At 44.1% G+C, this 27,511-nt stretch overlaps 1 protein-coding gene across 1 annotated transcript; it reads left to right on the top strand.

Annotated features, from left to right (window-relative positions):
- Tdrd10 (tudor domain containing 10) lies at window positions 1-27,438 on the top strand. The gene is made up of 13 exons (XM_090339860.1): window positions 1-83; window positions 2,461-2,491; window positions 3,288-3,367; window positions 5,215-5,273; window positions 12,131-12,201; window positions 13,134-13,290; window positions 22,038-22,101; window positions 22,391-22,478; window positions 24,064-24,211; window positions 24,466-24,611; window positions 24,832-24,986; window positions 26,335-26,405; window positions 26,587-27,438. Coding segments are annotated over exons 2-13 (1,074 nt in total). The 5' UTR covers window positions 1-83; window positions 2,461-2,489; the 3' UTR covers window positions 26,620-27,438.
- The last annotated feature ends 73 nt before the right edge of the window (window positions 27,439-27,511 follow it).

Genomic DNA, 27,511 nt, shown 5'->3' with positions numbered 1-27,511 from the left:
GGGAGGAGGTGTGAAGGCGAGGAAGGCTGCGGGGAGTGGAGGAGCGGTCGCCGGCCTTGCACTGACCAGGCTTGGGAACCGAGGTATGCCTTCTTACACTTTTCAGGTCCAGGGCTGCACGGCGAGGGGTGGCTGCACGGTCTGAGGTTGGAGGCGGTTGTGGGAATTGCCCCCATTCCACGTCGTGATGTGAGGAAGGGTGCGCTGTTGTATCCGGGGCTCGAGGCCTGCTTGCGCCCAGGAGGAGCTGGGGTGGAAGTCAGGGGACACTTAGCGGGTAATCGGGGCGCGGCTCCAGGACACCTGTGTTGGCACCTTCCCCCTCTTCAACACGGTTTGCTTTTTATTTATTAAACTAAGTGCAAACTTCATTTCTGGGCCTGAAGTCGTTTCGCTTAAAACCAACAAAAACAAAAGAAACAACAACAACAACAACAAAAAAAAAACCCACTTGTGCTGCTGGGCAAGCGCATTCTAAATATCCCGTACAAGCCATGGAAACAGAACTTCTCGAGACCAGAGTCAGTGCTGGACTCATGCAGACCATCCTTGAAAATACGGATGGACTTACTAAAGAAGAAAACGAACCAAAGAGCTTTACGGAAATATAATTTATACACGATAAAATTCACACCGAATGAGTTTTTAGTGTTCATGATGTTTACAATTATCACCATGATCTGATTTTAGAATATTTGTACATCCAGAAGAAAAGTGACCCTTAGCAGATAACTCCTCATTGCCTTCCCGCTGCCCCAAAGGAGCTACTCATCTACTTTGTTTCTACCCATTTGTCTGTTCTGGAAGTTTTACGTGTTTGTGTATGTGCAATAAATAAATATGTATTTACATCTCTTAATAAAGCAAATAAGTTACCCAGACCAAGTATTTAAAGTGGAAGAGAGATTATGGCTTTTGAAAAAATAAGACCTCTGTCTCTCTTTTTTGGTGGGGGGATTTATTTCTGGGATTTATGTTTAGGGCATTATGCTTAGTAGGCAGGTACTCTCACACTTTGAGCCACAATCCCACTCCCAAGAAAAGTGTCATTCAGAGCTGTGGGCTGCTCTTTTGTTTGGGAGATCTTGGTGTCTGCCCTGTCCCTAAGGTCCCATATATGCTTTCAGGGATAACCAGGAAACTGGCTAACAGCCTGTAGCCCACATTTTCCCCATGAACCACCAGGGTTTTATTCATCCACTGATAAGTCTTTTAATTATCGTAACCAGTTTTCAATGCTTTATTTACAGCTAAAAAAGTTTCCTCCCACATCTGGGAACAATTTAGAGAAAAGTGTTTCAGTCTTAATATTTAATGTGTTAACATATTTTTCCAGCAGTACTGGAAAAATACTGTTTTAAATGAACATGGATAGCCTTCTTTTCTGTAGAACTAGAATGAAAGTTGTGGAATCAGAGGGCTGAGTTCTCTGTCTTCTGTAATTTTCAGCAAATCCTAGATCTTTCAGCTTTGGTTCACCCATGGTTATATGATGGGAAGATAGGCTCTGGCTAGGGGATGGGGACATGTAATTCAGTAGGAGAGCATGTGCTTATCCCTGGATCTGGTCCTCGGAACCTCAGAAACATGAACAAAAGGAAACTAACACTCCACAGAGTTGTAGGAGGTGCAAATGAAAGCCATAACAATAATCACAGTGACTAATGTTTATTGGGTTCTTAATATGCAGCAAGTGTTTTAAGGGTAGCGTCTTGATTTCACTTTACCCTTGTGATCTGTCGCATTCGGTGCTTTGAGTCCCATTTCACAGATAAAATCTTCACAGTGTCTCTGTGCTGGATTGACTGCTGCCTCTGTCTACCTCCTTCTACCTGTTCTTTACAAGCCAGTCATGGTTACAGAAGTTGGTAAGGGTTTAAAGTTATTCATGGGACTGTTTGCTGCCATAACAAGGTATCACCAACTGAACACCTTTAACAACATACATATGTTGTAGGTTGTAAGTCTGATACATATTTCAGGGGGCTAAAATCGAATTGTCAACAGGACTGCATTCCTTCTGGAGACTCTAGAAGAATGCCATTCCTTTCGTTTTCCAGCTTCTAGAGGCTATTCACATTCCTTGGCTGGTGGCTCCTCCTTCATCTTCAAAGCTTGCAGCAGTGGAGGAGTCCTTACCAGTCATCATTTTAATCTTGCTTCTGTCTTTTCATCTATCCTTCTGCTTTTTGCCACCTTCTACTTGGCAGTAACCCTCTGCTCACACTGGGCCAATGGAGAGAATCTCTCTAAGGTCAGCAACCTGAGTAGCCCCCTTGATTTGGTTGGCAACCTCAATTTTCCCTTGCCACAAAATCATAATATATTCTTAGATGATGATGCAGATTGTTCTCTTGGGGGTTGGGAAAAGGTGTTATCCTTTCTGTCACAGTATATGTTGAGTGGCTGTGTTATGATGACTATTCTGGCATGCTTCTAACTGGTTGCTTGGCTTTGCAGGAGGTCCTGTTAGAAACCACCAAGGCAGCATGTAAGTCCCTTACTGATAAGAAACCCTCGCTCTACACTTAATGCTTTTCCTATTTGACAGTGTCCAGAACTTAAGAATTACCTTTTGCATCTCTGACCTGTTTATTCTAATCCTAAAGTAGTGTGAGTGATTAGAAGTCCTGGGGGAGAGGGGAGGGAGAAGGGAGGGCTCCTTAGCTGGAAAACTGACCCTGAGAGGAGAGAGGGAAGCCCTTGATCAGGAAAAGGAATTTGAAGATTTATGCAGGGCAGCTTTTTTGACTTTTTTTTGGTGGGTTCTAAGGCTTGAACTCAGGGCACGGGTGTTGTTCCTAGCTTTTTTTTTTTATAGTCCTGGGACTTGAACTCAGGGCCTGGGCACTGTCCTTGGGCTTTTTCCTCAAGGCTAGCTAGTACTCCACCACTTGAGCCACAGCACCACTTCTGGCTTTTCTATGTATGTGGTACCAAGGAATCAAACCCAGATCTTCGTGTGTGCTAGGCAAGCAATCTTCCACCTGGCCAAACTCCTGGTTCCTGTTCCTAGTTTTTGTGCTCAAGACTGGCATTCAGTCACCTGAGCCACAGCTCTACTTCCAGCTTTTGTTAGTTATTGGAGATAAGCGACCCATGGATTTTCCTGCTTGAGCTGGCTTTGAACTGTGATCCTCAGATCTTAGCCTCCTGAATAGCTAGAATTATAGGCGTGAGCCCTGAGCTTATGGTACCTCATGGTCAGAGCAGGTCTGTAACGTGTACCCTGTACTTTGTCTGAGTCTGGGTTTGGGAGATGCAGTGATAATACCTGTCTTTGATAGGGCCTGGAACAGCTGTGACTTCCCACTCTCTGCTAAACTACTGGGGAAGAATGAAGCATTGGAAGAACAGAAATTCCCTGGTGAGTGAGCCTGGAGGTATTGCAGCTGGGACTCGTGCTCTGTAACCTGGATCCCCATTAATGGTGACCAGTAACCTAGTTTGTGTTTAAGAGTGGAACTTGGGGTCTGCCTTGACACTGTTCTTCTGTAATCAGCCATTCCATTGCCATTCACATGCTGGTAGTGCATGCGTGAGTGCTATGATGCACTCACTTTCATTCTCGTCTTCTGCATTTCTCCCCTTGCCACCTCCAATGGTCTAACATCCAGATATGTTGATGGAACCGCTCTGGTCAAGTCCTCCCATATCGCCCAGCTACTGGGAAGAAGTGTCTCCAGGGTGGCACTGCTATCCTCTTTGTGTCTCATCTCACCACTCAGGTTTGAAAAGTGAGCAGTCTAGCTGTGCCTGATGCCGTGCCACTTTCCCGAGGTGCCTACTTTATTCCTATCTCTGTTTGTTCACTTGTGCTATACCCTCTGCCTGAATTCCCTGATGTTTTCCACCTTGCTTTTCTCCATCAGCCGGTGTAAGTCTAGGGAATACAACCCCATTATTCCTGAAGCCCTTCCTAGTACCTCTCTCACTGAAAGCCTGGGTTTCCCAAATTCTCAGAGTGACTTCTCACCCTGTGCCACAAGGAGAGCTTCTGCTTTGAGAGAGCAATATGTAGCTGGCACTATTCCAGACCCCTGTGACCACGGATGAATGTTTCCTAATGGTGCAAGGGAAGTATCACCCTCACTGTTCCCAGTGGGAGGAATACTTAGGGGAGTGCTAATAAAACTTACTTTTGGGATAACTTTAGGTGTGTGTATATTAAGTAGACAATCATGTTTCTAGGTACACACACATAGACACATACACATGCATGGTAAAATGGTTACAGAGTGGAACAAATTAACATAACATCATCTTATGGCTACCAATTTTCCAACTTTTGAGGCAGAAGCATCTATACTTTTAACTTATAGCAGACATCTTGACTAGAACACACCACTTTCTACTTACTCTGTAGTTGTACCTTAGATCTTTCTACTTTATTCAATATACTGTCTTGCTACTTTGTGTTCTTTGACCTATGTTTCTACCTTCAGACTCTGATCTCCCAGAATCTACCATTGTTTTATTCCATATATTTGTGACCTCTACTTTTGTTTCTTCTGTCTCTTAAATACTGATACCACTGGTACTGAGTGAGGCTTGAACTCAGTGCCTGGGTGCTGTCTTTTACCTGTTTTTGCTCAAGGTTGGCACTCTTATCTGTTTTTGCTCAAGGTTGACAGCTCCACTTCTGACCTTTTGGTGTTTAATTGGAGATAGGAATCTCCTGGAGTTTCCTGTCTGGGCTGGCGTGGAATTGCCATCCTTAGATCTCAGCCTCCTGAGCTGCTAGGATTGCAAGTGTGAGCCATCATGCCAGCAAGTGAACTTATGGGATACTTTTCTTTTTGTGATTGGCTTGTTTCACTTGCCATAATGTTCTCTTCTACAGTCCATATTGGGTTAAATGGCAATTGTCTCTTATCAAAGGCAGAATAATATCCATAAAGTGTGCACATGTGTGAGTGCTCACACATGCAAATGAGAGAAAATGTCATAGTTTATCCATTCATGGGAATGTACATGTGCCTAAGAGGTGTGCTTCTGCTTTCTTTGGGAATGGAAAAGAAATTTTTGGGGCTATGTGAATTTAATTTTAACATTGAAGGAAATATGAGTCTCTCATTGTATCAACTTTAATTTTTCTCCTTCTCTTCTTTGTTCTCGTTCTCTACCTTTTTCTCCATGCTAGGCAAGCATGCTATCACACTGAGCTGTGCCTCTGGTCCATACCTGCCTTTGTAATGCTGTTTTTCTTCCCAGGATACAAGAAGAGAGAGACTCAGGTGTATGTGGGAAATCTTCCACTGGATATCTCTGAGGTATTCTTCATGCCTATTGATTGTTCTTTTTTCTTTTAATATTTCTCAGATAGGGTCTTGTGGTTTTTGCCTGAACTAGACTTGGATTTTGAGCCTTTCATCTGTGCTTTCTGTATAGCTAGGGATACCTGCAACCATCATGCTTGGCGTGTTTCAATGAGCTTTCTCTAACTTCAGCCTGAGCTAACCTTAGACCACAGTCCTCTTGATTTCTACCTTGTGAGTAGCTGACATGTAGTCCATTACGCTTGGCTGAGAGAAAACTCTTTACAGAAAAAAAAATCTAGCTCATAAATATGGAAGAAAGGATAGAATTGGAAAATTCCTATTTTGCAGACACCCAGCAAAATGACTGAGACAGTGGATATATGAGCACACTTAATTCACAGGCAGCTTTGTGATGGGATAAACAGGTTATCATGTGATTAATTTCAGTACTACTAAAGGTGAGACACAAGATCCAAGTTTGTAAAGTATTCTAGGCAAAAGCAGTAACACCCTTAACTTATGTTATTTATAGAAATTATAGGAAATAGGATATCAGGTTAGTGCTGCCCAGAAGAAGCTGTACTCTTGCCTATAAGAGTACAGTACAGCTGACCTGGTTTCTATAACAATTGAAATTTTCACACAGGCATCTGAGTGCTGGTAGCTCACGCCTATAATCCTAGCTACTCTGGGCTGAGATCTGATGACCATGGTTCAAAGCCAGTTGGCAAAGGAGGGTCTGTGAAACTCTTACCTCCAGTTAACCACCTAATAGCTGGAAGTAGAACTATGGCTCAAAGCTCAGGGACAGCACCTGGGCCTGAGTTCAAGCCTCATGACTGATAAAAAATAAATAAGAAGAAATATAAGCAATTTGGAAGAGATTTAAAGATATATAGAGATGGGATATGATAACTCATATCATTAATTTCAGGAAGCAGAAATTGGAAGGATTCTGGTTCAAGACCAGCCTAAGTAAAAAGTAGTTGAGACCATATCTCAACAAAGAAGCTGGGCATGGTAGCACCCATCTACAATCCTAGCTATTCATAGGCATAGGTAGAAAGATCTTGGTCCAAGGCCAGCCCGGGGCTGAAAGGAAGGACCAAGATCTTTAAATCTCTTCCAGATTGCTTATGTCTCCTTTTCTTTTTCTTATTTTTGTTGGTCATGGGACTTGAACTCAGGGCCTGTCTGAAAAAAAAATGCAAAAGGACAAGGGATATGACTCAAATGGTGGCTTACCTGCTACTGAGTTCAAATCCCAGTACTTCCAGAAAGAGAAAAGTAGAGATTTAGTAAAGACTTAAAATAAATGATAACCAAATATCATTAGTAGATCTTATTTTTGACCCTAATTTGGGCAAAACCATAAAATATTTTCGATATGGTAAGGTTTATCTGTTGATAAAAAATGGTTCATTTTCTTGGTTTTATATTGGCATTATGTCAAATAAGAAAATGTATGTTGTTTTTTTTTTTTAGGTATATGCTGAAGTGTGTAAGGGTGAAAGAACAGTGCTCAGATTTGCTTTAAGACATTCCAACAAATGCGATTTAGATAGAAAGATGGACAGCAACTCATTTTCACAGTAGCCGAAGCTATCTTCTAAGAGAGGAATGGAAGCTTGGCCCCCTCTGCTCAAAGCCTCCAGTGGTGTCTCTGCTTCTCCTCCCTTCTCTGCCTCTGTGCTGCTCTCCTGTGCCCGCATGTCCTTTGTCTTCTCTACTAGCTCTCCTGATCTTCACAAGCTCCCGACAGGACCTCCACCCTCCCTTGGGCCTTTGCTGCCACTGTGCCCTCAGCTCACCATACTTTGCTCCTGCAGAGATGGTCTGGGACCTCCCAGAAGTTCCTTTTTGGTTGCTTCTAAGAGGGTTAGCTAAGAAGAAGGTGTACATAGCTTGGTCAGGGTAGGGTACTGATAGGTAGTAGAGGAAGGGAGCAGAGATAACTGGGTTGGTTGGCCAGCAGGAACATTGCAAGTAGGGCTGGGGCAGAGTGCAAAGTAGAAAAGAGCAGAGTTGGGAGTGTTGCTAGAGAGTGGTCTGTAGGTTTCAGCCCTGAAGATGAGCTGGAGAGCTAAAAGTGAGCAGAAAAGATGGGAGAGGCTTGAGGGGGGCAGGGTTTGAAGTTGCCTTTGATGATGGCTTGGCAGTTGCCAGTGACCAAGGCTCTGGTCAGGGATAGAGTGTGCTCTCAGAAATAGGATGATGGGCTGATGGGCCAGTAGTTTCTGTGTGTGGTGTTTAAAGGTGACTTTTATCACTCCAACACAATTTAAAACACACATTCATGTTAACTTGTATAGTGCTATTTAGTAATTTCTTGTACAGTATTCTGTCATGTGCATTTACCACTGGGTATTTACTCATTGATAGATGTTCTGATAATACGTAGGTTATACCATATAAAAATTACTGGCATTTGATTTTTTTTTTGTCTGCAAAAGCATCAGGCAGGGCAGGGATCGTAGTAGAGTGCCTGTAGCATGCACAAAGACCCACATACATAGAAAAAGCTGGAGGTGGTGCTGTGGCTCAAGTGGTAGAATGCTAGCCTTGAGAAAGCCCAAGGACAGTGCCCAGGCTCTAAGTTCAAGCCCCAGGACTAGCCCCCGCCCCCCCCCCAAAAAAAAATGATCAGACAGCCACCAGTGGCTCATGCTTGTAATCGTAGCTACTCAGTGTCTGGGATCCAAGGATTGGGGTTTAAAGCCAGCCTAGGCAGGAAAGCCCATGAGACTTTTCCCTCTAATAAATTACTCAGAAAAAGCTGGAAGTGGTCCTCTGGCTCAAGAGGTAGGGTACTAGTCTTGGGCAAAAGTTCAGGGACAGTGCCCAGGCCCTGAGATCAAGACCCAAGACTGACATAAAAAAGTATTAGTTTGACATGATTCAGATCAATATTTTCCTAGTTTTTGCTGCCTCATACAGAGTGGAGCTGGGTGAACACATGGTTTCATACACAGGTGTGTGTGTGTCTAGGGCCTGTCTTAAGTATGGCACCCCAGGGCCATACAGCACGCTTGACCAGGAGTGAAGAATGACTTGCATAGCTACCAGCAATACCATCCTCATCAGTTTTTGGCAAGGTCCAGCTGTCAGTGGCTGCTGGCCTGATGGATATGAAATGCTGTGCCACGCAGGTGACTGCACTAACCTTCTGGCTGTCTTGCATACAGTCAGTGGCTCTTTGATGCTGATGTTGTAATTACTAGCGGGCTGTGTGTCCCATGAGCAATGTGGCCAGCAGTGATTGATTGAAAGTGACGTTTTTTAGCTGGAGTAGTTATGAAGCAGCCAGAGCAATGATCCTTACAGTAGATGTCCCTTGCTCATGTTTTTGGTGGTAGGTTGATGGATGAGACTTCTGTTTGGCTTATCTGCATTTTTAATAGTCCTATAATAAATATTGATGTTTTTATAATTTAAAAAATCCTAAGAAGTTATTTTCATTGTTTCAAAAGAGATGTAAGTGAATCCCTATGGGCACAAGGCAATTTTAACATAATGTATTGAGCCGTCTGTTAAATTCTATAAACAGTTAAAAAATTAAACCTCTAAAGAGTATAAGAGAAAAACTATTAATTAGGGCTTGGCTTTAGATTTTTTGAGTTTTTTTTTTATAGCTATCTGTAATAGCATCTACTGATGGGGTTAAAAAAGAGAAGAAAAAGCCGGGCATGGTGGCTCATGCATGTAATCCTAGCTACTCAGGAGGCTGAGATCTGAGGATCTCGGTTCATAGCCAGCCCGGCACTAAAGTACTTGAGAGTCATCTCCAATTAACCACTAGAAAAGCAGAAGAACAGTAACCTTGAGCCAAAGAGCTCAGACACAGTGCCCAGGCCCAGAGTCTAAGCCCCATGACAAGAGAGAGGGGGGGGGAGGGAGGGAGGGGGAGAGGGAGAGAGAGAGGGAGGGAGGGAGGGAGGGAAGGAGAGAGAGAGAGAGAGAGAGAGAGAGAGAGAGAGAGAGAGAGAGAGAGAGAGAGAGAGAGAGAGAGAGAGAGAGAGAGAGAGAGAGAGAGACAGACCAGGAGTTTGGCCTAGTGGTTAAAGTGCTTGCTTAGCATGCACAAAGGCCGGGGTTCGATTCCTTGGTACCACAAACATAGAAAAAAGCCGGAAGTGGTGCTGAGGCTCAAGTGGTAGAGCTCTAGCCTTGAGAAAGTCCAAGGACAGTGCTCAGGCCCTGAGCTCAAGCCCAGGACTGGCAAAAAAAAAAAGAGAGAGGGAGAAGGAGAGGGAAGGGGGGTGGGGAGAGGGAGAGGAGAGAAAGAGAAAGAGAGAAAAGAAAAACCCACTAACTTCTGAGCTGAATCTTGTCAGAGATCAGAATTGAGAACCAGTATTATAGAACAAGCTGTCTATAAAGGATACACACTAACTTTTTTATTTTGTGGGAAGAGAATGGGGTTTGAATTTAGCATCGCATGTTTTCTAGTCAGACAGTCTTTTTTTTTTTTTTTTTTTGCCAGTCCTGGGCTTGAGCTCAGGGCCTGAGCACTGTCCTTGGGCTTTCTCAAGGCTAGAGCTCTACCACTTGAGCCTCAGCACCACTTCTGGCTTTTTTCTATGTATGTGGTACCGAGGAATCGAACCCGGGTCTTCATGCATGCTAGGCAAGCACTTTAACCACTAGGCCAAACTCCCGGCCCCTAGTCAGATAGTCTTACCTTTGTGTCACTTCACCAATATTGTTCCTTTAGTTTATTTTTCAGGTGGGCTCTCATGCTTCTGCCTAGGGGAAGCCTTGAACTGAAATCATTTCATCTTCCCTATAGTTAAGATATAGTCAGATAGGAATTATTTTATACTGTGAATACTATGTACCTCTTTTAACTCAGCCAGTATAGAATGAGTGGATCCATAGACAAATAGTAAATTAATGTGGGCAGTTACATTTCTTTTTGTTTTCTTTTTTTTTCTTTTTCTTTTCTTTTTTTTTTTTTTTTTTTTTTTTTTTTGTGCCAGTCCTGAGTCTTGAATTCAGAGCCTGGGCCCTGTCCCTGATTTTTTTTTTCTTTTTTTTTTGTTCAGGGCTCATGCTCTACCACTTGAACCACAACTCTATTTCTGGCTTTTTAGTGGTTAATTGGAGATGAGTCTCAAAGATTTTCCTGTCTGGACTTAGCTACTCAGCCACCTGAGTAACTAAGATCACAGATGTGAGCCACCAGGGCCCAACAATTTTCCAGTAAAATTTTGTTAATACAAACAAGGTAAGCAGGTTACATTCGCTCCAAGACTTGTGGTTTCCTGATACTTGCTTTAATAATAGAGAGATAGTATTTTCCTGTTTTTAATAATGGTAAAACCTGAGACAAAATTAAGAGGGTGTTTGTTTGTAAAAAGTCTTACTGTGTAGCCCAAGCTAGCTTAAACTCAGAATGCTTTTACCTTCCATCACCAAGTGCTGAAATTACAGACATGACTTTCCACACTTGGCAAAACTGATTTTTTTGCATGATGCAATAGAAAGAAAGTAGAATTTAAAGTTCTGAGTGCAAATTTGAACTATAAATTGGTTGTGTAATCTTAGGGAAGTCACTTAACCTTTGATGCTTATTTTTATGTCTCTGTGATGAGTACAGCAATAATATATACTTCTCTGGATGGTTATGAGGACCAACTAGAATAAGGTATATGAAAGTACTTAATAAACTGAAAATGCTAAGCTGTTCTTATAAGTCGCTTGTTGCTTAGCATCTTGTAGATTCTGGTATAATAAACATTAAATATTTAAAGGTAAAGCAAATTAAAAATTGGAATTTAAATCCAGTACAAATATGAAACTCAAGGAAAATTGATCATACACAGTGCATTTCTATGCATTTCTATTTTCTTCCACTAACAAAGTAACCTTAGATTGATGAAATCTGCTTTTAAAAGAAGATGGTATAGGGGCTGAGAATGTAGTAGAGTGCTTGCCTAGCATGCTTGAGGCCCTGCATTCAGTTCCTCAGTACCACATAAACAAAAAGAAATAATCCAATTATTTTAAAAAGTCAGGTTTTCCAGGGAAGAATGGATTGTCATCACGGCTGTGGATTTTGCAACCATTTTATACTGGTAGAGAGCTAAGGAAGGAGGGTACATCAGAGGTGCAGGTAGGGGTTGAAGGAGCTGAGGCCCAAGAGGACAGTGGACCCTGGGTAGCACCTGTGACCTTCAGGGAAGCTCTTCCCTTAGGAGAGCAGGAAAAAGTCAGGAGGGAGTGGGTGGGAGGAAACAAGGCATTAGGTGGGGACTACCTAGTTTGGCAGGAAAGAGAGGGTGTGGTAGGTTCTAAAAGCATCAGGATAACAGGATAACAGACATAGGTTGAGAAGGGGTGGAACTGGAGCTCACTGGTGAGGGGAGACAGCTTGAGGGCAGATGAAGAGTGGAGGGAGAAGGAGCCTGAAGAAACATTTAGGAATGGAAAAGGTGACTACATCCCTAGGCAGTGGAGGCCAGGCTATGATTGAGGGCATCAGGGAGGAGGTCTGCAGAGCTGAGGAAGTCACTTTCTCTGGGGAACTTGCCCTGACCACCTCTTTTCCTCCAGATCTCAGTTCTGTACCCACACAGGATGTACTGTACTGTGGAATTTACCATCCCGCAATGAAATGGTCTGTTTGTTGATTGTATTATCTCTCCCCTCTCACCTGCTGAACTTCACTGAAAGCAAGCATACTGTTTTTGTCTGTTTCCGTGTTTGCTACATGTAGCATAAAATCTGGCACTTGAGGCATAGAATAACTTTTCTTGACATATATGTTCAACTGAGTACAGATTGGCTGGTTGGGGAATCTAAGACTTTAGAACTCCTTGGAAGTTATGTCACCAGCTCTTTTTCTCTTTTAAACCCTGCTGTCGTAGGAAGAAATTCTCTCCCTTCTAAAGGACTATAATGCTCTCCAAGTCTGCAGAATCCAGAATGGCTGCAAATGGTAATGACTGTTCTTCCATTGTTTGCTTTGGGAAGCAACTCCTTTCCTCTGTCCATTTGCTGATGTACTGAGATTGCAGGCTAGCTTAGCAACTCCCAGATCCACACCTACTGATCTGGCAGAGTGACATCTGGGAAACCCCCTCTCCATATTTAACCCTGTGGCTCAGCAACTAATACTGACTTGTCAGTACTATTCTTGTTCCACCTTTTTACTTGAGGTGGGGAATTATCCACTCTCAGAGTCAGTTGCCTTAAAAGTGTCAGTGGTTCAGACTTTGTAATCCTTGCTCCTTGAGAGGCTGTGATGGGAAGGATTGTGGTTCAAGGCCAGCTTAGGCAAAGAAGTTCATGAGATTCCCTACTCATTGGAGAGCAGAACATAATGGTGTGCTCCTAGCTGTTATCCTAGCTACTCTGGGAAGCCTAATATAGGCAGATCACACTCAGATGCTCCCACTCAAGAAGGAAATGGGACCAAATTTCAAGATTAACTAGTATAAAAAAGAAATGGCGGCATGGCTCAGTGTTGTCTGCCTAGCAAGTAATGCTTAACCCCGTGCTCCACCCCCCCCCCCCGCCCCCAAACTTGCCAGGCACCATGGCTCATGCTTGTTATTGTAGCTACTCAGGAGGCTGATATCTGAGGATGGGGCTTTAAGTCAGCCCCAGCAGGAAAGTCTGTGGCCCTCTTCTCTTCAGTTAACCATCAAAAAATCCACAATAGGTGCCATGGTTCAAGTGCTAGAATGCTAGACTAGGGCAAAACAGCAACCGCAATGAACAACTCAGGGACTGTGGCCCCCTGAGTTCAAACCCCAGTCTGGGAGAAGAGGGTCAGAAGATGGTTCTGAAGTTCCTTGCAGATTCTGTCCTGCAGCTCTGATCTGCTCTTGAGCTCTGCTCATAGCTGTTCTTGCTCTCCTTTTTCAGCTATGCATTTGTAGATCTGGGATCCGTGGAGAATGTGGCACTTGCGATCCAGGAGCTGAATGGAAAGCTCTTCCATGGCAGAAAATTGTTTGTGAATATAAACAAGAGGGCTCACAGAAGGACCCCTAATGTAGCCCAGTGGCCCCAGGAGCAACAGGTAGGTCTTCTGGTCTCTCCATGCCCAGGTCATCTCGTTTTCACTTCTCAGAGCAGGGCAGGCTTTGCTCTCAGTTTCCTCATCTCATTTGGTCCTCTCTAGCTACAGAGAAGTCAGGGCTTTGATGAACTGTAGGAGTTTTGACCTCTAGGAGTAAGGGCAGGTGCAGAATATGTGGAATTTCAATAAAAGGGAATCTGTAGTCTTCGCAAGGACAAAAGAGGTTGTGAGGTTGTCCAGTCAGGACTTTTCAATCTGGAATACTGAAATCCAGGTTTTAACTTGTTTACTGTAACAAATGTTAATTGACTGTGTGTTTGCACAGCCTGATTCTGGCTGCTGGTGTGAAGCATAAGTCAAAGATGAGTAAAATCTGGAAGGCAAACAAACTTCTGTCAACAAGAAAGAAGAGAGAAACTCTGTACATGAGCCTGTATCTAACAGAGTCATCTGTGAAGCTAGAGAAGTTGGGGATGGGAGCAGCGAGATGGGTTAAAATTACCACAGGAAGATTATCAGATGGCTCTTCTTGTTATTTCCAGACTGTTTCTTACACATTCTCTTTAACTTCTGCTCTTTCAGAGGGCAGACTGTCAGATTATATTACCTACTCACCTTGGTTGCAGTCATCTAATATTCTCTGTCAGGACGCTTAGTCATGTAAACTGCAGTGTCTGGCTCACTGGTTTTTTTTTGGATTCTCACCCAGATTCAGTATCTCTGCAGATGACCCCTTTGCCATCTAGACCCTTGTACCTTTCATGGTCCAAGCTTAACAGTTTTTCATTTTTCTAGCTGTATTTCAGATCTTGTTATTGCTTATAATCAGGCATATCCAAAATGTCTATCTCAAGGACCCCATCTGTGAAAGCCTCTTTACTTCAGAAGAGTGGTCCTCAAATTTTAACAACCAGAGAAGCAACTGAGAAGTTTGTTAAAAGTTTTCTAGGCCAAGAGTGATGATTCACACCTGTAATCTCAACACTGAGGAAGCTGAGACAGGAAGATCGGGTGTTCCAGGCCAGTCTGGGATACACAGAAAATCTTTTTTCTTGCAAATTAGCCTTTTTAGGGTCTCATGATGCTCTCTGGTCAAGTGGGGAACACCATTGCCTCCCCGACATTGGATCTTTTAGTGTACAGTTCGTCTTTGATCCTTCCTCCAGTTCTGACAGAATTTGTTCTCCAGCATTCCAGAACATGCCCTGTGTTTGAACAGCTTAGGATTCAGTTAAGGAGGTGAATCTCAAGGTATCTTGGACTCCTATATGGCTCCTTCCTCCTGGAACTCTGTCCCACAAATTTCTGTCACCTGAACTTCTATTATTGTTTGTTTTTGTTTTTGCAAGTTCTGGGGCTTGAACTCAGGGTTTGGACACTGTTCTTGAGCCTCTTTGTGCTTTACCACTTAAACCATACCTCTACTTCTGGTGTTTTATGTTTATGTGGCATTGAGGAATTGAACCCAGGGCGTCATGTGTGCTAGGCAAGCACTCTACCACTAAGCCACATTCCCTGATGATCTTTTATAAAGTTTTTTTTTTTTTTGGCAGTTTCCTTTTTTTATTTTAAATTTATTTTAAGGGTGTTTGTAGTTGTTTATTGAAGCTTTTTTTTTTTTTTTTTTTTTTTTTTGGCCAGTCCTGGGCTTGAACTTAGGGCCTGAGCACTGTCCTTGTACTTGAGCCTCAGCACCACTTCTGGCTTTTTTCTATGTATGTGGTACCGAGGAATCGAATCCAGGTCTTCCTGCATGCTAGGCAAGCACTCTACTACTAGGCCAAACTCTCAGCCCTCATTGAAACATACTTATCATGGCTACCTTGAAATATATGTCATGTAATTCTGACATCTGTGTTATCTTGGCATTGGCAGCAATTGATTGTCTTTTCATTCAGTTGAAGATTTTCCTGGTTCTTGGTATGACAGATGAGTTTCAGTAGGAACCTGGGCATTTTCTTCTTAGTTATGAGATTGGATTTTCTCTTTGTTTCTTTCTTTGTTTCTTTCTTTGTTTCTTTCTTTCCTTCTTTCTTTCTTTTTTTTGAGATTGGATTTCCTTTCATTCTGTTCTACCTCTGGCAGTGAAGGGACAAGTCTAGGTCCTCGCTGGGCTTCCTGGGGTTGTGGAGACTCCCCGTCACTGCCAGCTCTGACACATGGTTTCCACTGACATGCTGGTAGGAGTGACTTTGTTGCCACTGGATAAAATCCTGACTCTTTATTAGACTTCCTCTGGCCTACCCCAGTAGGGGTCAGGAGGGTCTTATTTCTGCTGGTGAGTATGGACATCCAGAATGTCCAAGCTGTCTCTGTTGACACCCAGGCTGCATAGAGTGGAGCTGGTTTTGTTACTGACATCACCCAGGGTGTTGGGGTGACTTGTAAGGGTGAAAGGCTAAACTCCCATTCTGCTTTTGTTGTTGGGTGTGGTGATAGGATCGCTTCTTTTATGGTGTTTGGTTGGAGGAAAAGAGTTACACCCTAAAAGTTTTCTGTCTTGAGAAGCTGTGTGTTTTCTAGCCTTTTATCTGGAGAAAGAAGGCTTTGATTGTGTTGTTTGTTTTGTCTGTTCTTACTAGTTTTTCTAGGATGCTCAGAATCCTCTGTTCTAAGTCTGGGATATACAAGTTCAAAGGAAACCCCAGAACTCATCACTCTGCTTTATCTTGGAGTCACTGGATCTCTCAGTATTATGCATTCTTCTTTTTACCTCTCAGAGTCCTCTTACGATTTTTTTTAAAAAATACTCTTTTTTATTGTAATTAATAGAAAGGTTACATTATATTTACCAGATAGAAGGTGCGTTACTTCTCAAACATTGATACCCTTTCTCATGTTTTTGTCCCCACTTCCCTACCCCATCCCCTCCCCTATCTTGTTTTCCCTCCTTCCCTATCCTATTTCAAATAAACACGTATACAATATACCAGATAGCAAGGTAAGATATTATAACAATATGAGATAACTAAGGGACAACAAAAGAGATGAGAAATAACATAGTACTTTAAGAACAACAATCATACATTATATGGCTCTTGTTTCCATATCCTGGAGGTCCTTTCATTTAGCCTCATCCTATGTGGCCTTATGTGTCTAGGTTTTGCCCTATTGTAAACCTCTCAGAGTCCTCTTATGCTTGTTTTATATGCACCACCCAAAGTGTTTAGTTTTATTTACTAGAGGAATAGGAAAAGGCATTCCTGTCCCACTTTCCCATAATGGAAGTTCTCATAATGGTTTAAAAAAATTTAATGGTTGAAGAAAAAAACAAGTGAACGATATTAATTGGCAGATGATAGTGATGATATTGAAATTTGTGTCAGCTGAGGTGTAGTATGGTGGCTGACACTTGTAATACTAGATTCTAGAAATGTGGAATCTCTAAAAACATGTTCAAAATATTTGTTATCAGAAAGCTATGAAGGAATGAGCAATATAATGAAGCCATAAACCAAAAGATCCAACCAGAGGAAGTTCTGGAATACCCATCTTGACATACAGTTCAAAGAATATCAGGATGTGTGAGGCTCTAAGGTGATGTACATAGGAAAAAAAGAGGAAAAGTGAGAGGCGCTCTGAGGAGCTGTTCCCTGTATGAAGGGAGAAAGCTGAGCTGACAATTCAAGGGAACGTAAGCAATGAGAAGTGGGAAAAGAAGCATTAATTCCTAGAGAAAAAGGTTATGTAAGAATAAAAAATAACAGTAATGTTCACATGAACAATATCACAACACCGAAGAGTTTAAGTAGGCAGCCAAATAACTGGGATTAACAAGTTTACAGTTAGAAAAACCAAACAAATGTACTAAGCACACTTGTTAAAGCATAATTTACCTAAAATGAAACCATTTTAAGTGTGATTAGATGAATTTTGATGGATGGATACGGCCGTGTGACCACTGTCACTGTGATTCACACACCATCACAGAATTTTCTCACATCTCTTCCCAGTCAGCCAGTAATTTCCCCCCACCCCTGTGGATAGATCCTTCTGTGTCTGGCTTCTTTCACTTGGTGGAATGTTACTACGGTCAGCTGTTGGCTGCTTCATCAGAATTCTTTCTTCATTGCTCAGAGCTCTTCTGCTGTGTGGATGCAACCACCATTTATTTATGTGTCCATCTACGTTTAAAGTTTTTTTTGAGTTTTGGTTGTACTGGGATTTGAACACAGAGCCTTGGGAAGTTTCATAGGCAAGCTTTCTGCCCCTTGAGCCACACTCATAGGCCTAGATTTAAGGTTTAAAAGAATCCTGTTAGAGCCAGATAGGAAGCAGGAAGATTTGGGCAGTTTAGTACAGGATGGCAATGTCTTATAGCGGGCCCAGTGCTATTCCCACACATGTCAAGTACATCCCCATCACAGGGCCTCTGGAACTGCTGTTGTCGGCCTGAAGGCTCTGCTGCTAGATGACCAAGGCTTGGCCTTTTCACTTCTTCCAGTGTCAGTTAAACTATCATCTTCTCAGAGCTCTCTCTTCCTGAGACAGTGCCCATCCACGCTCTCTCTGTCCTTCTTGCCTGCTTCTTTATTGCCACCCTATGCCATTCCTCTCTGTAGACTTACCTAGTATCTGCTGCTTCCCTGAGAATGTGAGCTTCAGGAAGGCAGGCTCTTCACCCTGAGAATGTGAGCTTCAGAAATACTCATGGAACAAGTGTGGGCTCCCTGAGAACAAAGTCTATGCATTTTATCTTTGTTATTTTTATGCTTGGTGCATGGAGAAGAGCAGGGCCAAAGCCTGAGAAGGAAACTTGAGGGTTCAAGCTGCTAAAAGCATTGAATTCCCAGCAGGGGCCCCCCCTTGGGTGGCCCACCCAAGATTGCAACTCCCCAAGTAAAGACCGGTTCTGAAGGTGGTGGTGAGCTTAGGATGCTGCCACTGTCCTGTAGATCCAGTAAGAGAAATCTGCATGTCTGCTGAGTGGTGTGCAGGTACTTCTCCATGTAGGTACAAGGGATTGGGTGGGCCTCTAAAGCCTGTGGCCACTGACCTTCACACACCCTGTAGCCTCTCTTGGTGTGAAGGCTCTTAAGGTGATTCTAGGGCAAGCCTAGCTCTTAGAGTGTTTGACCAGTTGGTAGAAATATTTCAAGACAAAGTGAAGAGATAATTAACATCTGCAGATTGATCAAATGTTTTTCTGCGGGTAACCACAATAGAACATAATTTACAGGTGTTGGTTTGGCAGCTGTTGAGACACCACCTGATCCCAAGGCCTCTGTGTGACCATTCCTGCATTGTAAACATTCTGAATTTAGAGATGTACTTTTGGGGGATGTGCTCAGGCTTTGAGATTGGATGATAATTATTCTGAGTTTTCTTTAAAACTTAATTTGTCAAACTGTCAAAATGGGCTTATTTTTATTTTCTAAATTATTAGGGAGTAATAGTTCGATCTAAAATTGTTTAAGATGTTTCTATATTAGCAATTATTTTCAGCTTGAAGCCACTGCTGATTACTGGTTCTTAGGAGTAGGGTTTAGGAAAGCCTAAATTAGAAGGATCACACATGCTGCCTACAAGAGGGGTCTGTTGTTAGCAGGTAAGCCGGTGAGGGAAGCACAGGGGCTTAGTGTAGGTTTCAGTGGCTTGTCACAGTAACTAGCTTCACTGAGGCAAGGTCTTTCTCAATATTTTACTATGGCAACATATTTGAATCCAGCAGCAACTTGCATAGAACTGAGCCCAGAACTCAGTTGGTTCTGGAACCAGGACTGGAGCACACTCCAGAACCTCCTGCATTCTTGCTTTCTGGTGGTTACTTGGAATAAGTAAGTGTCTCATTAATTTTCCTGCCTAGACTGGCTTTGAATCTTCATCCTCAGGCCTCAGCCTCCTAACTAGCCGGGATTATAGGCTTGAGCCACCTGGAAGAACTAATATTTTTAACCATTCTGTATACTTCTTTTTCTTAACATCCATTAAATGCCACATCCAAAAGATACTAGCCCAACTCCAGCAAAGCAAGTGTCATCCATGGGACAGGAAAAGGAAAGAGGCTTACAGAGCCAAGAACTGTTTCACTCATGCATTTGCTGTGTATTTGACAGTATATAATATACACTGAGGATTTAGTATATGCCAGACGTTTTCTAGGCTCTTCTGTTGATTCAGCAGCAATCCGAAGATAAGTGTGACTCTTGTTTTTGTGATGCTTGCGTTCCTGTGGGGAAGACATACAAAAAATAAAATGCCAGGTGATATTTAGTGTCAAAGAATTAAAAGATATGAGGATAGACACTTACGTCTTTTAATCTCAGCTGAGATCTGAGGATTACACGTCAAAGCCAGCCCAGACAGAAGAGTCCCTGTGAGACTCTTATCTCCAGTTAACCACTCAGAAACCAGAAGTGGGGGCCAGGAGTTTGGCCTAGTGGTAGAGTGCTTGCCTAGCATGCATGAAGACTTGGGTTCGATTCCTCGGTACCACATACATAGAAAAAGCTGTGGTTCAAGTGGTAGAGCGCTGGCCTTGAGGAAAGCCCAAGTGCCGGGGCCAACCGGCAGCAAATCAGGGTTCGCAGATTGGGGTTCCTGAAATAGGGGACAAGGACTAGGAAGAAAAAGAAGAGAGACAGACACACCGGGTCCGGGATGTCCGCAGTCCAGGCAAAGACTCCCGAGACTGCCGTGTTTATTTTCCACTCCCCCTTCTTCCCTCCTCCTGACCCAGGGAACCTCCAGGTGTTACATTCATATGGTAATTCTCAGGTCATGTACATAGAATAGGGCCAGAAAGCAATAAGACAATAAAGCCATCGTCTGATGCAAGTCAAGGTACAGTTTGATTCCACTCTGGCTCCCAACACCCAAGGACAGTGCTCAGGCCCTGAGTTCAAGCCCCAGGACTGGCAAAAAAGAAAGAAAGAAAGATCCAGAAGTGGCACTGTGGCTCAGTGGTAAAGCACTAGCCTTGAGCAAATCCTTGAGCTCAGGGATAGCACCACGTCCTGAGTTCAATCCCTACAATCAAGGGGTGGGAGGGCAGAGAGGCAAGGAGGGAGAGGCTAGCATTAGGGTGGTGGGTATAGAGGGAGAGAAGAAGGCAGGTGTTGGGAGTTGTTGGTGATGACTTTGATGTGAGGAGCAGGCTAGATGAACTTGAGCTGAATATGTACTGTGCTCACTGGAGAAGGCATGCTTGGGGCAGCTTGGGGAAGGGCTGTTTGGGACACACTGAGTCTGTACTTGAGCATCTCCACATTTGAGTAGAAAGAATTCTCAAGAGTGTAGCTTTCAGAATATGTAGTGAATCACTGTTGCCCCAAACTATGGGATCTGGGTACAACTTTGGAAAGAGGCAGAAGGGGAGAGGAGCATGTCTGCAAAAACTGATATTTCTAGAAAGAGGGAATGGGGGAATTCTGCCACTAAATTCAATTCATAGGAGTGACTGTTAGCTTTGGCAAAGTGAAGGACCCTGCTGGCCTTGTGTAGATGCACAGGGGAAATGCCAGGTGTGGGAGCAGACAGGGCTGCATGCCTGACTGGTGAAGGGAGCAGAGAAGGGCAGCAGAGGCCAACGTGGGGTCAAGTCAGTATTTGAACACATGGACAACCAGGCATACTGTTTCCTAGCCGGGAAAGGTCCCCATAGGAGATAGAGCCTGTAGGGGCCAGATGCTATGGAGCCCTGTGCCAAAGCAGGTCCCAGGTAGTCATGGTGGCAGGGGGCTGGCTGAGAGTATGGGCTAGAGATAAAGGACTTCCCATCTGACTGCTTCCAGTTTGTCAGTGATGAACAGGCAAGTGTCACCAGGTGAGGGCCGAGTGTGGAGGGTAGTGGTTTGGAGAGAGGAGATGGAGGAAACAGGCTCAACTGTAGTGAGTAGTGGGGCTGTAGTATTGAGTGTTCTCTGGCAGCCACTGGATAGAGGGAAGCAACTAGGAACAAACCCTTGGGTTTAACCAGAACGGACGCTTTTTGTATGAGAACAATGGAGAGGGGGAATTGGGAGGTACATAGCTATAGGCGATGGCTGACATCCAGGCCTGCTTTCCCCATGCACAGCTCTTCATCCAACATAACTATTCCCACCTCTCTCCTCTTTGTCTCTCCAAGAAGTGCCTCATGTCAGGCAGGCCTGGCTGGCTTATGTCCCTTATCTAGGGAGAGCTGAATGAACGAACACACCTTTGCAGCGGCTCTTTCTGTACATCCTTTCTTCAGGCTGGCCTAAGATGAAGAAAGGTAGGAGAGGTGAGGAGTATCTGTCTCAAAAGCAGCTAAAAAGTATAGGATCTGGGTGGGGGGGGCATAGCTTAAATGGTACAGAGTACCTGCCTAGCAAACATAAAACATGGAGTTCAAATCCCAGTACTATCAAAAGAAAGAAAATTCCTAAAAGCTTAGGACTAGCTGGATACCAGTGGCTCACACCTGTGACCCTGGCTGCTCAGGAGGTTAAGATCTGAAGGTCAAGGTACAAAGGCAGCCTAGGTAGATAAATCTGTGAGACTCATCTATAATTAACCAGCAAAAAGCCATAAGTGAAGGTATGGCTCAAGTGGTATAGTACCAACCCTGAGCATGAAGGCCAAGCCAAGAGAGCAAGGCCCTGAGTTAAAGTCCCAGTACTGGCACAAAAATCCCCAAACAAAAACAACCACAACAGGAGAAAAGGAACAAAACCAAACAGAGCTTTTGCTCTTCTCAAACTGACTTGGGATGATCCAAAACATTAATCAATAAAAATAAATGCTGCCATTGCCTGAGTAATGCTTCTTTTCTTTCTCCCTAGGCTTTGAAAACATCTTTTGGGGAAGAGATTACTGGTGAGACCACGAGCTGCCACTCACACTATGGTAATGCATCCTTTACTTCAGCCAGTCAGGGTGTCTGTATCCCTGAGCCATCTCCCACTTAGCTTTGTCTCCTGTTGACCTTTAATGCAGGGAACTTCCCCCGCTTTTTTTCCTCTCTTCCTTATTTCTTCCTCCAGGCCTCCCCCATTTTTTAAAACCCAATAAGGATCTAAAGGCTGAGAGTGGAAGGGTACATCGTTTTCAGCCCATCTTAGACCACCTTTGATGAGCTCAGGCCCTTTTTGGGGGAGGAGGGCCTATTCTCCTCCTGAACGATTTTATTTTCTAGCTTGTACAGAGCTCAGTCCTAGGGAGTCTGTTGATCCCTGTGAGACAGAGAAACTGAGAGAACCCCTGACAGTTCCTGTGGAAATGAGGTGAGTGTTGATCAGGAGACACCTGGGAAAACAGTAGTAATGGCATCATTCTATCTCATATTGGGTGGAAGAAATGAGGTTTTCAAGAACTTCTACATCACACTGGTTTGTGACTCGTTCACTTTGACTGATAAAATTGGTTTCCATATGTGTTCAGTGAAAGCCCTTTGCATGGAGTGAGAGATGAGGTCCCAGCACATCTTCCAGTTTGCATTTTACAGTGGACATCATTCTTAATATCAGGGATGCCAGAATAGTCTGACTGAAATGTCTAGGACCATTTTCTTTTCTTTTCTTTGGTTCAGAAATGTTACAGATGGAACCCAGAGTCTTGAGCTACATGCTCAGTTTTATTTATTTGTTTGTTTATTTATTTATTTATTATTTTTTTTGCCAGTCCTGGGTTTGAGTTCAGGGCCTGAGCACTGTCCTTGGACTTTCTCAAGGTTAGCACTCTACCACTTGAGCTCAGCACCACTTCTGGCTTTTTTCTATGTATGTGGTACCAAGGAATCGAACCCGGGTCTTCATGCATGCTAGGCAAGCACTTTAACCACTAGGCCAAACTCCTGGCCCCTGTTTGTTTATTTTTGTGTTGGTCTGAGAGCTTGAATTCAGGACTTGGACACTGTTCCTAAGCTTTTCTTGTTTTTTGTTTTGATCTGATTCTGAGGCTTGAACTCAGGGGAGCTTCCTTTTTTGCTCAAAGCTTACACTCTGCCACTTACATAACAGCTCCACTTCCAACTTTTTTGGTAGTTTACTGGAGATAAGGTTCTCATGGACTTTTATGCCCAAGCTGGCTTTGAACCATGATCCTTAGATCTCAGCCTCCTGAGTAGCTACAATCACAGATATAAGCTATTGGCATCCAACTCTTATTTTTGTTAATTTACTTTGGTCCTGGGCTTGAACTGTGAGCCTGAACAATGTCCCTGAGATCTTTTTACTCAAAGCTGGTGGGTGTTCTACCACTAGAGCCACAACTTCACTTCCAGTTTTTTTGATGGTTAATTGGAGATAACAGTCTCAAGGACTTACTTTCCTGCCTGGGCTGGCTTCAAACTGTGATTCTCAGATCTCCACCTCCTGAGTAGCTAGCGGGTTATAGGCATGAGTCACTCACCCCAGGCTCTTTCTTTCTTTTTTTTTTGTTTTTGAAAGGGTCTTGCCATGTAGTTCAGGTTGGTTTTGAACTTATGATCCTGTTAGTTCAGTCTGAGTGCTAAGATTTGCAGGCATATACCACTATACCCAGCTTGTTTTATATTTTGAAACAGCAGGCAGGTTTGCCTCACTAACCATATGTCACCTGGTGTGTGTGTGTGTGTGTGTGTGTGTGTGTGTGTGTGTGTGTGTCCCCTCTGCTATTCTGGAATCCCCCAGCACCTGTGCCCCTGGCATCCTTTCCTCTGCCATGCATTATGTAGCACATACTCCATTACTCCCACCCCTGGAGAGGGGAGCAAAACCTCTGTCTTGGTCTGGTCTTGTGAGCAGCACAGCTTCCTACATACAGGACAGGTGCTGCTCCACTTCCCTCCTTTACACACCCTCTTCCCTTGCCCCCCTCACTCTTCCCCAGAAGATCCTTCCTGGTGCTGCTCCTGGAGGAATGCTACCGAGACCTGGGCTGGCTGGATCTCATCCGCAGCGTCCAAGGGAAGGTGGGGCTGCTGGTGACCAACATTGTCCCTTATACTCCGTTTTTCTGGGCCATGAACATCACTGAGGTATGGGCTGAGTGGTGGCCTTCTTGGGTTCTGTGCCTTTTTTCTGGGGTGATTTGTGGTGACGGGAGCTAGTGGTGTTGGAGATCCAGAGTGACTGCAGTCTGCTCTCTGATTCCAGTCTCATCTCCCACCTCAGGGGAACTTTTGGTTCCCTTGGGACAGATTAGTAGGCTACCCTGACAGGTGGCAGCTGCAGAAACAGATGTGTGATGTGGGGCAGGTGGTGAGGCCAACTGTGTTTACACGACCCATAGACGCTGCACCAGAACATGCAGATGCTGTTCAGCACCCTGGCCGATATAGAGGAACAGCGGCCCTTCCTGCATGAGTCGGCTGTGCAGCGTGGGACTCGTTGTCTGGCAAAGTACCGCCTAGGGGACCATGGTTCTGCCTGGAACAGGTGTGGAATGGAGAAGTAGTGGGAGCCCTGTTCCTTTTCTTCCTGTGTCTCCTCTGGCTTCTGTCTTGCTGCTTCCTTTGTCAAGGTTTTCTCTGCTTAGGGCTTCCTTCCCCAGAAGACTGAGAACCCAGCAGAGCTCTTCTTGGAGCTGTTGTTAAGAGAGTTCGTTATGTGTGTCAATGGGTGACTGATCCACCTCTTTCCTCCTTCCCTTTGGCAGGTGCTGGGTTGTAGACAGGGTTGACTCCTGGGCTGTGGTCATGTTCACTGATTTTGGCCAGTTGGCCACCATCCCTGTGCAGTCCCTGCGCAGTTTGGACAGCGATGACTTCTGGACCATCCCACCTCTGGCTCAGCCATTCATGCTGGAGAAAGGTGAGCTGCCTCCTGTGTTCTCCTGAGCATCAGGGAGTTGACTCTCTGCTTACTTCTGGGACAGCAGTGGAGACTGGCCTCATTGCTTCCTTTCCATCTCCTCCCAGAGTCAACCTCTGCCCCTAGCAAAGCTGCCTCTTGAGTACTGATTTTTATTCCTGGGCTCTGGAGCCTCAAAATCTTGAGAGATGTCAGCTGCTGCCCAAAGGCTTTGTCTCTGGGAGGATTGGGGAAAGCCAGACTTCCCATCATGGCTTCTGCCAGAGCCCCTCAGCTGATAGCTATTTATGTGCTTTATGTTTTAAGATTTTTTTTTTTGGAGAAGGATTCTGCTGTTGAATAAAAATAGATTTGAGAACCAGTGCAAAAGTTAGAATACAGGATTCAGGGTCTGAGTGGTCATCCATTTGGTCTTGTGTTCTCATTCCCTGGTAATGAAGAAGCCCTTTCATTGCCCTGCCTCCTGTTAAGACTGAAGATAGATGAAAATAGCAAAGATCAGGAAAGATAGAGGTGAAACCGCCCCCCTCCCCCCAACACACACACACCTAGAAAAAGCTTTCCAGAAGTGCACTGAGAGGCAGGCTGCTCGTGCCCAGTGGTCAGGGAGCACCACCCAGAGGGCATCACAGGTCATTGCATGAAGAAGACCCCTGTTAACTAGCCAGGGTCAGAAGCTTGCTGGGGAATTGGAGAGTAGCCTTGAGCAAAGGAGCCTCCCATCCTAAGAGCAGCTGCCAGCCTGCCAGGGGCCGGAGTGCCCAGCTATGATCTCTGCATAGAGGTTGCTTAAGTGGATTTTACTTACCCACCCTTGGAAGGAGGTTTCCTCTCTTTGTAGATTAGGCTAATAGTGTACCACTTGAGCCACAACTCCATTTCTGGCTTTTTTAGTGGTTAATTGGAGATAAGAGTTCCACAGACTTTTCTGCTCTGGCTGGTATTGAACCATGATCCTCAGATCTCAGCCTCTTGAGTAGGTAGGATTACAAGCATGAGCCACTTGGTACCTGGTAAAACTCTGCTTTTAAATCTTCGTATCTTCAGTCAAAGCTCTGAGCTGAGTGAACACCACTTCTGTCTCCAGTAGAATTTCCCATTAGCGATCCTGTAATTATTTTAACAACATTAATAATGTTGCGTCCTTTTATATAAGCTCTTTGCTCTCCCCCATCCTACCTTTTCGGCTTTTATCATCTTTTTATCCTGGCGGCAGGGAATTAGCAGGAACTAGCAATGACTTGTTGGGGTGCTGGTCTGCAGCCAGAGCGTTTTCCCTGTGGCCCCCACCTCTTGCTTCCTTCCATCACACTATGTGCCATTGAGTTTCTGTTGTTTTGTTTTACAGACATTTTCCCTTTACATCTGGGTGCTTACCAAATCCTCAAAGGGAAAATCACTGGTGCTTTGAACTCAGAGGTAACTGCCCCTCACCTGTTTTTACCCTTGAAGTCTGGGCAGTGACCACTTACTTGAGCCTGGATTTTGTGTGTTTCCTTGGCATTCTCTTAGATGATACAAACTGAAGTTATCCAACACTTTGGGATACTGGACAAAGGCAGGATCATCTTTCCTACTGAGACGTTTTCTTTTCTTCCAGATGCACATCCTCAAGTTTGAAGAGTTTAAATAAGAGGCTACACGTTACCTCTCCTGTCTGCCTACCCTGCCCCGGAGTGTCCTGTACTCTTAACCTTGGCTGTAAAAGAAAAATGCCAATATACCCATCAGTGCCCATCATTGATGGGATTTCCATTTTGGTTTTGCTTCTAACTTGATTCTCAGAAAGAGTAAGTCTCATTTTTGTGTGTCTTCAGTTCCCAAACTTGGCAAGAACATTTGAATCAAACTTAAGAAACTTTCATTAGTTTGAAAGCCCAAAGCAGCCATGGAATTCTTTCTGATACCTTTTGTTTGTATCCCAAGAACAAAACATAAAATATATTAATTTCTAGAGAATGGAAGAACCCCCTGCCTAGTTTTCCTGGTGTTGTTCTATGTAGAATCAGGTAGAAATAGAGAACATCTAGTCAGTGAGCTACCACCTTAGAAAATGAATGTTGGCAGGTTTCATGTATGGGGTGACTGGTACATCCAACCACTGCCCAGCCCTCAGGAACTGCTGCATAGCCAGTTGGTGATGGCTCTGAGCTATTCAGGAGGCTGAGATTATTGTTCAGAGGTAGCCTGGGTAGTAAAGTCTGTGAGACTATTTCCAATAAATTACTCAGAAAAAGCCAGTGAGCGGTACTGAGACTCAGGTGCTAGAGTGCTAGCATTGATCACAAAAAGGCTCCAGGACTGTGCCCAGGCCTGGAGTTCTAAGCCTCAGGACCAGGGGAAAAGAAAAAAGGGAGAAAAAAGTGCTGCTGTGAGATTTGAGAAGCTTTGAATGCTCACTTTGTTCCCAGACTATGGGCTTAGGCTGTGCAAGCCTTGCTGTATATAGACACTTAAGGTGTAAAGCTTTTGTTTTGTTTCTCACTATTAAAGAAAACCTCTGACAGAGCCTTGTTTCTCCTGCA

The sequence above is a fragment of the Megascapheus bottae genome, chromosome 10 (assembly GCF_031878675.1).
Source record: "Megascapheus bottae isolate mThoBot1 chromosome 10, mThoBot2.hap1, whole genome shotgun sequence".
In the NCBI taxonomy this organism is placed as follows: Eukaryota; Metazoa; Chordata; class Mammalia; order Rodentia; family Geomyidae; genus Megascapheus; species Megascapheus bottae.
Note: the sequence above shows the minus strand (reverse complement) of the source record. Positions and strands in the feature narration are given on the sequence as shown.

What these genes read in the sequence shown, in the direction of transcription:
- Tdrd10 (XM_090339860.1), top strand. An exon ending in GGAAGAACAGAAATTCCCTG is followed by an intron (nt 3,368 to 5,214) that starts GTGAGTGAGCCT and finishes TTTTCTTCCCAG; the next exon opens with GATACAAGAAGAGAGAGACT. An exon ending in TTCCACTGGATATCTCTGAG is followed by an intron (nt 5,274 to 12,130) that starts GTATTCTTCATG and finishes CTGCTGTCGTAG; the next exon opens with GAAGAAATTCTCTCCCTTCT.